The sequence below is a fragment of the Phaethon lepturus genome, unplaced genomic scaffold (assembly GCF_000687285.1).
Source record: "Phaethon lepturus isolate BGI_N335 unplaced genomic scaffold, ASM68728v1 scaffold33932, whole genome shotgun sequence".
In the NCBI taxonomy this organism is placed as follows: domain Eukaryota; kingdom Metazoa; phylum Chordata; class Aves; order Phaethontiformes; family Phaethontidae; genus Phaethon; species Phaethon lepturus.
Window position 1 is genome coordinate 596 of NW_010524647.1, and position 11,766 is coordinate 12,361.

The window sequence follows — 11,766 nt, forward strand, 5'->3', positions numbered from 1 at the left end:
GGTGTTTGATAGTGCAGAAGCTGAGAGAATGGTCGTTACAGTTAGTTGTGGTCAGTTATCAAATAACTTTTAGACTCATCGAACAAAACCAAAACATCCAAATCTAAATACTGGGGGGAAATATTTTTATTAATATTATTTTTTTATTGATATTCATAATCTCTCAGTTTTTCCTTCACAGTTCCTACTCTGGCAGGATTGTGTACATTCAGGGCGTAACTGCCCCTTGTCTGTGTTATCTTATCAAGTGTGGCATAGATTGTAAATCTTACATGGGCATGATCCTGCCTCATTTGGAGACTCGCTGCCGTAAAGCACAGACTATACTTATGTACCTGCCAAAACAATAAGTGCTTGGCACTGCTTCCTTTGGCATGTTGGCCTGGCAGTACATGGGGCCCCAGAAAATATTACTTACGTGCCCTAATCCTACTGGTGTTCTTTTGTAATGCTAATTAAATCTTGATTTAATTGCCAAAGCTGCCTATAAAATGAAATTACTGAAAGTACTGAAATTTCTTTTACGTACTCATCACTGGATCTTAGGAAACATATGAGGAGACAAATAAATGTGGAAACACTTCAGCTACTGGGAAAAAAAAGAACAATATTTCCCTTTGTTTGGATATAATTTTTCTTTTGACTTCTCCTAAAGGCCAGTCATGAAGTAGTGACTCAATGTAGATTTTTCTGAGACTGCCAATTTTCTCTTGCGATATGTGCGATACTTGTAAGTAATTAGTCTGCTGATGGAGCATGTTAAATCTGCCACTGCTTCACTGCCATAAAGAAACAAACAGGACTAATTGCCAGGAGTAGGAGTGAATGTGGGCTGATTGCTTCATGCTTCTGTGTAGAAGTTGTTCTCTGGATAAAAATGGAATCCCTGTAAAGCATGAGTGATATTTCTGAAATTATTTGTATCAAACAAGTCCTTCAGAAATGGAAGCAAGTATCCTAGAAGTGTGAATTTTAATTTTTTGGGGGTTCATTACATTGGTGTCCTTATTCATTAAAATACTGTTAAAGCAATTGCTCTAAAAATATTAAATTCTTATGAAATTTACATCAGCATATACATGACTGTAAAAGATTGGCTGGAAACTACACTTGAGCTGTGATTTCCTGCAAAACAGCCTCAGGGAGAGATGGGAGCCTTTCCTCATTACAATTCTTTGAGGGGGCCATCTAGAATTTATTTTTAATAGCTTTGCAAACTCTTTCCTACTTTCCTAGAACCTGATGTGGTGGTAAGAAGGCAGGAAGCTTTGGCAGCAGCTCGCCTCAGGATGCAAGAGGAGTTGAATGCACAAGCAGAAAGATACAAAGAAAAACAAAGACAGGTAACCAGAGAGCATTTCTTTCTTTAACTCATAAATTTGTCATCAGGTACTTTGCTGCTGTTATGGAAAGGTTTATTCTATGCTAGATATCAGCAGAATAGGAGACTCACTTTCTCTGCTGCAGTGTGGGTGGTGGTTTTTTCCCTCTCTCCTTTACCTGGACCACTTCTGATATGGTTTGATCCACGGAGCAGTAATGGTCAGTAGGTATTATGATAGACCCGCAGTGATGCATAAGCACATACTTACATACTCTGCTGACCTGATGTCTTGATGCTCTTTGTTGATTTGAATGATTGATATGTGCAGTATTCTGCTCCTTCCTGAAGTAACTAATCTCTGTGACACTTGCTTCTCCACAAGTAGTTGTGTGTGTGGAACATTGTGTACCTACAGAAACTTAGTTATATGCGCAGTGAATGGCTGGAGGGCATTTACTGGCCTTTAGATTAACTGTACTACTGCATACATGTATTTTCTGTTCTCAAGGGCAAATACAAGTTATTAGAAATGTAGCTTAGCATTGCTGTAATTTACTGGTTTGAACTACAGCGTAAGGTAATGAGGAATAGCATAGTGCTACATGGGGCAGCATAGAAAAGTGGATGTGATCAGCACAGAAATAATATTGCTTATATCCCAGCTCCTCTTCTATTTTCACTTTTGCAGTCAGCTACATTCAGACCTCAGTTTATAGCTGATGCTTCAAGACATATTGGCAGTTCAAAACAAATCACAGAATCACAGAAACACTAGGTTGGAAAGGACCTTCAAGATCATCAAGTCCAACCATTAATGCAGTGCCACCATGTCCTCTAAACCATGTCCTGAAGCGCCACATCCACATGTTTCTTGAACACTTCCAGAGATGGCGAGTCCACCACCTCCCTGGGCAGCCTGTTTCAATACCTGATCACCCTCTCAGTGAAGAAATTTTTCCTAATATCCAATCTAAACCTCCCCTGGCGCAACTTGAGGCCATTTCCTCTTGAAATGTTGTGTTGTGGAAGAAAATAGCCACTATGTAGAAAGTCTAGGTCTAGGGTACTTGGACTCGGGGAGCTTTGCTTCCTTTGACTGGTTGGAGTAGCTACCTCGTTTCCTTTCTATTTGTTGAGAAGGCGGCAGTCTGTCTTGACCGTTAATTTATTTGGCCGTTAATTTATTTGGTTTTGTGGATAAATAGCTTTAGAAGAGAGCTGGGAGAACTGTTAATAATGTATATTGGGATGTAAATATGTAGCTGGCTGTCTTGTTCATTTGAAAAACATATTTTCTTCTGTAGAACCCTACATTGTGCATTACTATCATACGCAATGTTCTTTACTCAGTACTTTTAATGAACTTGGTATTTAAGCTTGCCACTTGATTCTGTTTTAATTTTAAAATGTTTTAAAGCGTCAAGTGGTCAAAAGAAGCTGCAGGTACAGTCATATATTGAGGAAGGGCGGGTGTTCTGTGGTTGGAAGACATGGGTGTTTAAAAAAGTAAATGCTTCCATAAGCTCGGAGATACGGCATCAGCTAAAGCTATGGTTTTGGTTTTTGATGAGCCTGTTGTAGTTGTTTCTGTAGCACTGGCAATTCTATTAGTTCTGAAATTTTGGTCTTGCATATCCTGTATTTCTTTCTTAGCTTGAAGAAGAGAAGCGAAGGCAGAAGATAGCAATGTGGGAAAGTATGCAAGAAGGAAAAAGCTATAAAGGAAACCTGAAACTGAATCAGGTAACAACTGTTTTAATCAGGTTACAGTTATGTTTATGTGATTAGATTAGCTGAGTTTCACATTGTTTAAATTCTGAGTAACTTTTGCTTTTGTGAACAGCAAGAAGTAGAATCTGGTGCTTCCACCTCATCAGCAGTCCCGAAATCTAAACCAAACAAAAAGCCCTTGCGAGGAGGTGGTAAGTATGAAATCCTTGAGATATTCTGAGCTTGAAACAGAGCATTTATCCACCTAGGTACATAGTCATCATACATATTTTTTCTCTCCCTCAATGAAGAAAGAAAGTATGCTTTAGAAACAAGCTCGTTACCTCTGATCAGTGTGTCCTGCTTTGCACTTAGTGCAAAACCTAGCAGGAAGTTTCTGTGGTGGTTGTTCCTGGGGAAACAGTGTTTCAGTTTTCTTATAAATGCTTTTGCCATAATGTACTGAGATTTTTGTGACTCAGAATTATAGATTCTTAACAATATTTCTGGGATCCCTCCTCCATTATTGTAAAAGTCCTATAATTTAATATCTGGTCTTTCAATCACCTGTAGTACTAACTGAATGCAGGAAGAGGCTATTTTGCTTTGTATTGGGTAGATTCAGGCAGATGAAAGACTTCATTACACAAAATGTGACCTTATTTATCAGCTATCACAGTAATGACCTATTGAATATATAAATCCTGCAGATGTATAAACTTATCAACTCTCGCACACCACCAGAAGGTCTTATCATTAAACTCACTGTCAACCGCTGAAATTATCTTGATGTATGAGCTTCTTTCTGTGGCCTTACATAGCCCACGTTAGGATCACTGCCATGTATTGGCCATGCAGCTAGTCTCCTAGCTGGTCAAACAGCCCGTGCCATTCCTGCAAGTGCTAATTTGGGTATAATATTTTTATTACAATTTTCCATAGTGGAGGGGATCATCTAGACAGCCTCGGTTGTATCAGACTAGAGAAACCCACTTAGAGTGCAGCACTGAGTAAGTCACTGGATTAAATGTATGAAACCTGAAGATTCTTGAGTAAACATATTAAACCTCAATAATAGTTCAGTGCTGAAATTTCTGCTTTGAATATTTTTACTGACAGCTCTTGATGACATCTGAAGGAACTGACGGATTGATTCATCTTATGTTGTTTAATATGAGTGCAACCTAATGTCTGATACTGTCAAATATCTTTTTATAGCTCTTGCACAGAATATTCACCACTATGTGGGATGAGAAATGCTGTACTAAGAACCAGGATCAGGGCAACTGGGTTGAGGCACCCTTCCAGCTGCTACCTGTCCTAGTTTCATCCTAAGCAAAATCTTTGCTTAAGTAACAGATTATAGAATTAGAGGTCTCTGATCTTCTCTTGAGGTAGATCAGCATGAAGTGAAAGAACCATCTGCACTGTTCAGCTGCTGAATTAAGCAAGAAAGCAGAACTTGGCTAGTCTGAGAAAAACAAACTTCAAAGATGGAGGTGATGCTTGATGTTTCAGTGGGACAGGTTGCTTTGAAACCTGTTTGGGTAGTAACGCTCCTAGGTTTTCAGTTGTCTTTTTCTTTGCCTTGTCCAGAACAAATGGAGGACATTTGCCAAGTTGTGTCTTTCCGAGCACATACTTGTACAGTGAAGTTGCCTATAGTTATGGCATTGGGAGATTCAACCAAAGGATCTGTTTGCTGTACTGCATATACTTGCCTTTTCAAATTCTTTAAAAAAAAAAAAAAAATCTTACAATAGTAATGAATTCTACCTTTTGACCTTCAGAGTATTCCTTCCTTGCAGGACTGGAATAAAAGATTAGTTTAAATACCGAACTATTAGGGCCCTTGGAGAACAGATACACTCTTTACAGAGTTTACTGTGAGGTACTGTTACTGCTCTGTTTACTCTGCAGAGCGGCATTAAAGCTTTAGTGCGGGCTTGGAGAAAATAAATGATAATTAATTTCAATTTAATTTAATCTGAAATGATCAAATTAAAATACGAGTGTTTTGCAATGACTTCTACTGTTAGCACTACAAAAATAAACCATCTCAAGTCTGGATATTTTCTCTGCTTTCATTTTCCTTAAAATTCTGCCGATGTAGTAAGTATGAACAAGGTGCAAATAATTGTGAGATTTCTTTTTCTGTGTTCTTGTGTGTTGGTGAAGGCCTGTTGAGGACGAATATTAATACAGTGGGTTTCTCCTCTGTACTTCTAGGCTATAACCCCCTGTCTGGAGAAGGAGGTGGAACTTGTTCCTGGAGACCAGGCCGGAGAGGCCCGTCAGCAGGTGGATGAGGCTAACCTCCCTAGTGTCTCATGTCACTAGCGGGCTTGATCTTACCCACTGTCTAACTGCCTACAGCTTGCATGTCACAGTGACTCATTTGGGATTGGGCTTAGTGCAGGTGTTAACTTGAAATCAGATTTACACCATTTCCAACTAGTAATACAGAAGCTGATACTACACAAGAAAAATACCCAATCCTCTTAGAGAGGATGAAAAAAGAAACAATTTCAGTGTAATCAGTTCATTTTCACTCTTCTGTAGAGAGGAAGTGTAGTCTCCAGCCGAAGTGAATCACCTGGGATTGTGAGATCTGGGTTCTGTGCCTGGCTATTCAAAAGACTGGCCTCAGGCAAATTTAATTATCTATGCTTAGTTTACCTCTGTAAAATGAGGATCTTTACCATCCTCAGACATGTGTTACCAGATTTACTGTGTTTGGCTGGAAGGTACTTTAGAGGGGAAGAATATTATCATTGGCAGATACCTTGAATTTTAGGAGGAGGGATTTTCAGAAAAAACAGATGAACTGAAAAACTCCATGGATTTGCCCCCAAGGCCAGTATTGCAGAAGAGTCTCTGTGACAAGCTACCTTTAATGATGTTTTCCTTATAAATGGTAAACAAACCAGTGAGGATTACTGATGCTAGACAGCAGATGGGGGGTTTCTTGCTATTCCTTTTTTTTTTTTAATTTCAACTGCTTTGTAAAAACAAAAGACTATTAATATTAAATATAATTGCAAACAAATCATAAATCTATTATTTACAATCTTGTGGTTTTCTACAACATCTTTTTATATAGAAGGCATATGTTATAGTGCAATAAACGTGTATGAAGCAAGATGAGAGAGCAAATGAAATGATTTTCATTTGACTACCTCCATAAACAAAAGGGTTTTTTCAGCTTTTCTTTTCGGCTTTTAACAACTTTGTCTTATTTGGATGTTCTGTGTTCCAAATCACGATTTTAGAAGAATTGCTTTCAGCTTAAGACCACATCAAGTTTTCCCAAGTTTAAAAAATGAAACTCCCTGTTCGCTTCCCCAACCCCAGTAAGTGATTCTGAAATTGGATTGACTGCATTACTGGTTAAGTGCTCCAGCTGTATTTGAATCTAAATCAAGAAAACATGCAACAAAGGCCTTTGTTCTAATAGAGCAGAGCGGGTTTCTTTACAAATTACTGTCAATGAATACGGTTTGAGGAGCGGGCAATACACAGGCATGGTCAACTCAAGCACTGTGAGATATTCAAAGAGAAAAGAGAAGCCACAGACGGCGCCCAGACCTGTGTGTTGTGGGCAGCAGGACGGTGTATAGCTTTAGCAGTGCAGTATGGGGGTTACGCCTGGCGCATGGTAAGAACATACTTTGTGCTACCTCCTGTTCTGCATGCGTCTCGGGTTGGGAACCCCTGAACAGCCCCGCTAGATGCTGAGGTGTGTTCTTACCCTGCTGCCAGCACAAAAGCTGAGGGTGGTTTGTGCTGAAAAGGCCCTCTGGGTAGGCAAACATGTAAAACTTGCAAGTGAGGGACTGTAAGGAGAAAGTGTCTGAAGTCTTCATCCTTCTGGTGTGTATCCAGCACTGTGGATGGAAAATAAAATTAGAGCTGGTCATCATAACTGAGCTTTCCAAACATCCCATCCCCTTGAGATGCTCTCTAGCACAGAATGCAACAGATGAGTAAAATCCAGGCTGTCTTTGATAAAGAGTGAAATCATTCCTGTCAGCATATGACAAGTGTCCTGTGTCCGATTACCGTTACTGAGCTTGTATATAGGCATTAAAGTACATATCTGTGTTCCGTTAGCACAGCTTAGGGCTGCTTGAACGCTTTTTTCTAAATACTTACACTTGGAGTATTTGTGCTCATCAGTAGGTATGAGTGCCAACTTTGAATACACTGTTAGATGTGTAGATACTGCTCTATATGTCAGGTGATCTGTGATTTTCTCTTGACAATAAATATAACAGTAGCATGTTACTAGTGAGTTTTAAAGTTGCCAGGTAATAAAATGGAAAGGCAAAGAACCTTTTGCTTTACACCCATGAAGCGTGTGTTCAAGTGTGTGTAGAAGGTGAAGTGAGAAGGCTATTAGTGTTCCTATGGAAACTGGTTTTCATTTCCTGGCTTCTGTGTGTTTTGGTATGTAAACTTAAATTTCCATTGTTGTAACATAGACCGGTGTATGTAACTTCATGTTTTAATCTTTAATAAGGCCAAAAAAAGTGGAAGTGGGGAAGGATATTTTCAAGATCTGAAGATTCTCCATCAGTAAAGAGGACTACGTTGTTACCTTGCTCATGCCTCTGGGGAAGATTTTCCCCTTGTGTTGGGGAAATAGGCAACAGACTGAGGTGTTGCCTTCAGAAAAACAACTGTGGGAGATTGTTGTCTTAAAGAAGCAGAATTCCTTGTGTTGATAAAATGGTAAGGATGGGTTGATTTAATTCAGTAGAAGCATTTTAAGAAATAAATAAGCAGGTCTGAACTGAGCATATGCTAATCTTTGTGTCTCAAGACTTGCTTCTGGCTAGGACTGGGGATATGGATTTTTGCCCGATTCTAAGATTTATTAAGAAATATCCAGTGAGAATGAAGTGATTTACACATTTCTGGAAAATTTGGCCTTCTTTCTCCCTTAATTTTTTTTTAATTTTAGTCTTCAAGTCCCGAAGTTTTTCTTTGTCAGACACTTGTAAGCTATTGAACAGGGTCGGAGGAAGAACCTCAGTTTGTAAAACACTTCTTTTGGCTCACAACCTGCACAAGCAGATGGAAGGGTTTTTCCTCTGCCTTCAGATAGAAAGCTCTTCCTTGACCGCAGACAAGTATGGAGAGGTGGTTGCTTGTTGCTTTATAGCTTAAGAGCGAAACATGCAGAAGGCATTAGGTGAAAGAGAACTATTTAATGAATCCGTTGTTCCTGCTTTGGTATGAATTCCCAAGAACTTGAATTATGAAAGATCATATTAAAAAGCCTTCAGGAGATTTCCCCCCCCACTTAGAACAGTTATGCAAGAAGCCTGTTACTCTACTGATGCAGATGTTCTGGAAATATCTTTATCTGGAGGAAGCTAGCTAAAAAATTCAGAGTTAATGCAATGCTATTAAACCGCTGTGTATTGTTACTTAGCCACCAAAGAGTAATCTATTTTGGGTATTGAAAAATCTGAAGTCAACCAAGTGTTGAGAGGCACAAAAAAATCCTGAAAATGTTAGTTGCTTGAGAAATGCAACTAAATATTTTTTCATTGCCTTTCAGGTGATTTATATGCTGGAGGAACAAAGTTTTTCATTTTCTTTCAATTGCAGATGGGGTCTAGTTTATGCATAGTTCTCTTAAGTATTCATCAGAAGATACTGAGCACTGGAATTAAAACTGAACAAAAACCATGTTGTCACTCTTATAAAATTTATTTGGTGTTATTTATGCCTTTCAAAACCTTTGTGAAATGAGGGAAAGCTTTTAAGAGTGATATTGCATTGCATACTTAGTTGTTTAAAAAGAATGTTTTTCTTATACTGGAAATTTTTCATAATGAACAACAGAAGATGGACTTGGGGGAGTGAGGGCAAATGGGGAATCTGTCAGCAGAGCTGTTGCCGCATGTTCCAGAATTACCTGTGTGTTAATCAAAGCTCAATGTGAATGAAAATGATAAGTGCACCCATATCTGCAGGTAACTGCTCTCCTAGCAGAGACTGAATGCAGGTGTGAAGTGTTAGTACTAACTAATCTAATCTAATGTGTTTTATACAGTTCCGTGCTATTTTGACACAAAACTCAAGGAATTAGGCTCTTCTGCAGTTGCTCTATGCCCAGTCTGGTTTCCTCCTTGGGCTGTGCTCAAACTCAGTTCAGGTGTTTGGATTGGGTTGGTTTTTTTCTCAGGTTTTGTGTCTTTTTTTCCCCTCCTCTCCCTAGGAAGACGACTAAAGAGAGCGCTTGCGTTCAGAGAGCTCTCTGAGTGAGGATGGTGTCCAGTGTGACAGTCTCCCATATGTTTTACCAGCAGTGCTACAGTTAATGACTGCATTAAACCATCCCAACGGTGTCCTTTTATGCCTCCTGCACTCAACAAGGCAGTTCCCATCTCTGGCAGTTGTGTTTTTTGAAGCCTGGCTGCACATCAGCACACATCTCTACATCAGATCAGATCCACCCTTTGGAAGATTTTTGCCCTTGTACAGGCTAAAAAAGTGACACCTTTTCAGGGATCAGGTTAGCCAGGAGTGGGGCACAGCATGTTTCTGTCCACGCTGTCGCTGAACACTGATACTATATCATTTCCAACTGTAGAAAAAGTTGGTCTAGACTTGGATGGGCTCAAGACTTGGGTTTGTGTGTTTTGTTTTGGTTTTTTTTTTTTCCCTCCCCCTTTTGGAATGAAAGCTTAGCTTTTGGAACAGCGCTGCAACCACAAAGGAAAAGCATACGGCTGCTGGCTGGGTGGTGTCCTGGCCCGGTTGCACCGTTGTAGCTGATTTTGTGTGAGCGTCCAAGCCAGCTGTTCCAAGCCTGACACACACCCTGCCCATGTTCCCAGCTCCAGAGCCAGCGACTTCAAAAACTTCCATCAGTTTTTATGAAGCAGCCAATGGCTGCAATGGAATAGGTCTGCTCAGCTCAGTTTTGGTGGTGAATATATACATTTTCATAGCAGGTTTCTGTTGCCATGGGCTGGCAGGGATGCAGCTGCTCCTCTCATGCATTTTTTTTTTTTCCTGTGATCATTTGCATTTTGAAGTGCATACCTGCTAGAAAGTACTTTCAGCATGGAGCAAGATCTCCGCTGATAATTTAATAATTTCATTCTTCCCTCTGTATCTACCGTAGTTTACTAATCGAGATTCTTTCTGTGTGCTGCTTATCGAGCTCAGCTTCAGAGCTGGTACTGTGGGTAGTATAAACGTAGGGATGGCAAGGAAAAGAACTTAGAAAATTCTGTTTAAAGAGAATGGAAGGAAAATGGATATACTGAAATACCTGGCCTGTCAATCTAGTTCTGTTGCTCTGTTGCATGCATTAAAATGAGGAGCTAATGTTAAGCTGGCCTACAAGATGCATTTAAAAAACAAACAACCAACCAACCCTAACCTGGGTCCTAAAGCTTTACTTTATCACGCACTAGAGTGAGTAACGTTCCTCGTAAATTCAGCTTACTGCTTCTTAGGTAATGTAATTGTCACTTTGTTAGCTCTTCTGCTTCTTAGGTATATTGCATCTCGGCGCTTGCTTTTCAAATATATGTTCTAGACTTTGTCAAGGGTTTATTGATGCCAATCTGGCGATAGCACATTGAAAATACATCACCTTCCCCTGCGTGATGCAAACTCAAAGGCTTTGATGCACCACGGCGGTGCTGCCACCGCCACTCGGCTGAGGAGAACGGCCCACGGAGGAGCTGTGCGGGGAGCAGGAGAGTTTTTCCATCCCTTCGCACACCTCCAAAGCCCTAAATCAGGTTCCGTGGCTGGGCAGGGCAGAGCCGACCCAGGGCAGCCCCACGGCCGCTGCACTGCGGGGCCGGGCCGTGGGATGGCAATGTTGGTCTGGCTTTCTAGCAAGCGGCAACTGGTGACAATTCTTTTCTGTCCTTTGAACTAGCATCTATCTTCCGAGTGATTCAGCTGAGAGGAGAGGCTGGGACTGGGCTGTGGCAGGACCAGAAAAGGATGAGGGAAAAAAGTGGGTGCTGGAGCTGGGGAAGGAGCTTCTGCATCATTTGGGAAAATGCAGCAGTGCTGGAAATACTGTGACAGAGACAAATGCTGCTGGTTGCCCAGCTAGATTTTTTCCACGGTGAGTCTGTTACCTTGAATATATGACGTATGCTCATTTTCCAGTGCCTGGGTAGTTTTTAAAGCATCAGTTTAAGTACTGGAACATTCATAATGAAAGTTTTTGGCGCACTTGGGAAGTAGTTCACTTCTTTAACTATTATTTTAAAATATGGTAAAGAATGTATAATGTAGAAGGCACATCCTGTAAGCATTAGAGTGGGCTCATCACTGTGGAAAAATGTGAGATCAAAACTGATGGGAAAAAGAAGTGGTTATAATGCAAGATAGTCCCTTTTTCCTCTATAGGGTAGAGTCCCCTGTGTGGAAGAAACTTTTTTCTTTTGGTTTTAAGCTCCTTCATTCCAAAAGGACGGTATCTGTTCTGTACACACACAAAACAGCTCGCTGCTTCAAGGACTTGGCTTTTTCATCGTTTAAAGATAGGATTACTGTTTTGTTAATCTGATTATGAACCTAAACTGTGTGGGCCTGTCAAGTGGGCTGTCACCGGCTGGTCTGGGTGCTGATCTCACTCGAGTAAGTGGGATGGGAGCGCGGCGATGGAGCACACATGACGTGCGTCCTCTTCAGATTTTGGAGAGCCCTCAGAATTATTTCCTAAAGCAATCCCATGTAGAATA

General features: G+C 40.4%; 1 protein-coding gene across 1 annotated transcript; it reads left to right on the top strand.

Annotated features, from left to right (window-relative positions):
- Window positions 1-1,236: 1,236 nt before the first annotated feature.
- On the top strand, window positions 1,237-5,343 carry VIMP (VCP-interacting membrane protein; the record flags this gene model as incomplete). Its single annotated transcript, XM_010282513.1, has 4 exons — window positions 1,237-1,343; window positions 2,978-3,067; window positions 3,168-3,246; window positions 5,264-5,343. Coding segments are annotated over 4 exons (356 nt in total), but the record flags the coding sequence as incomplete, so codon positions are not given.
- Between the last annotated feature and the right edge of the window lie 6,423 nt (window positions 5,344-11,766).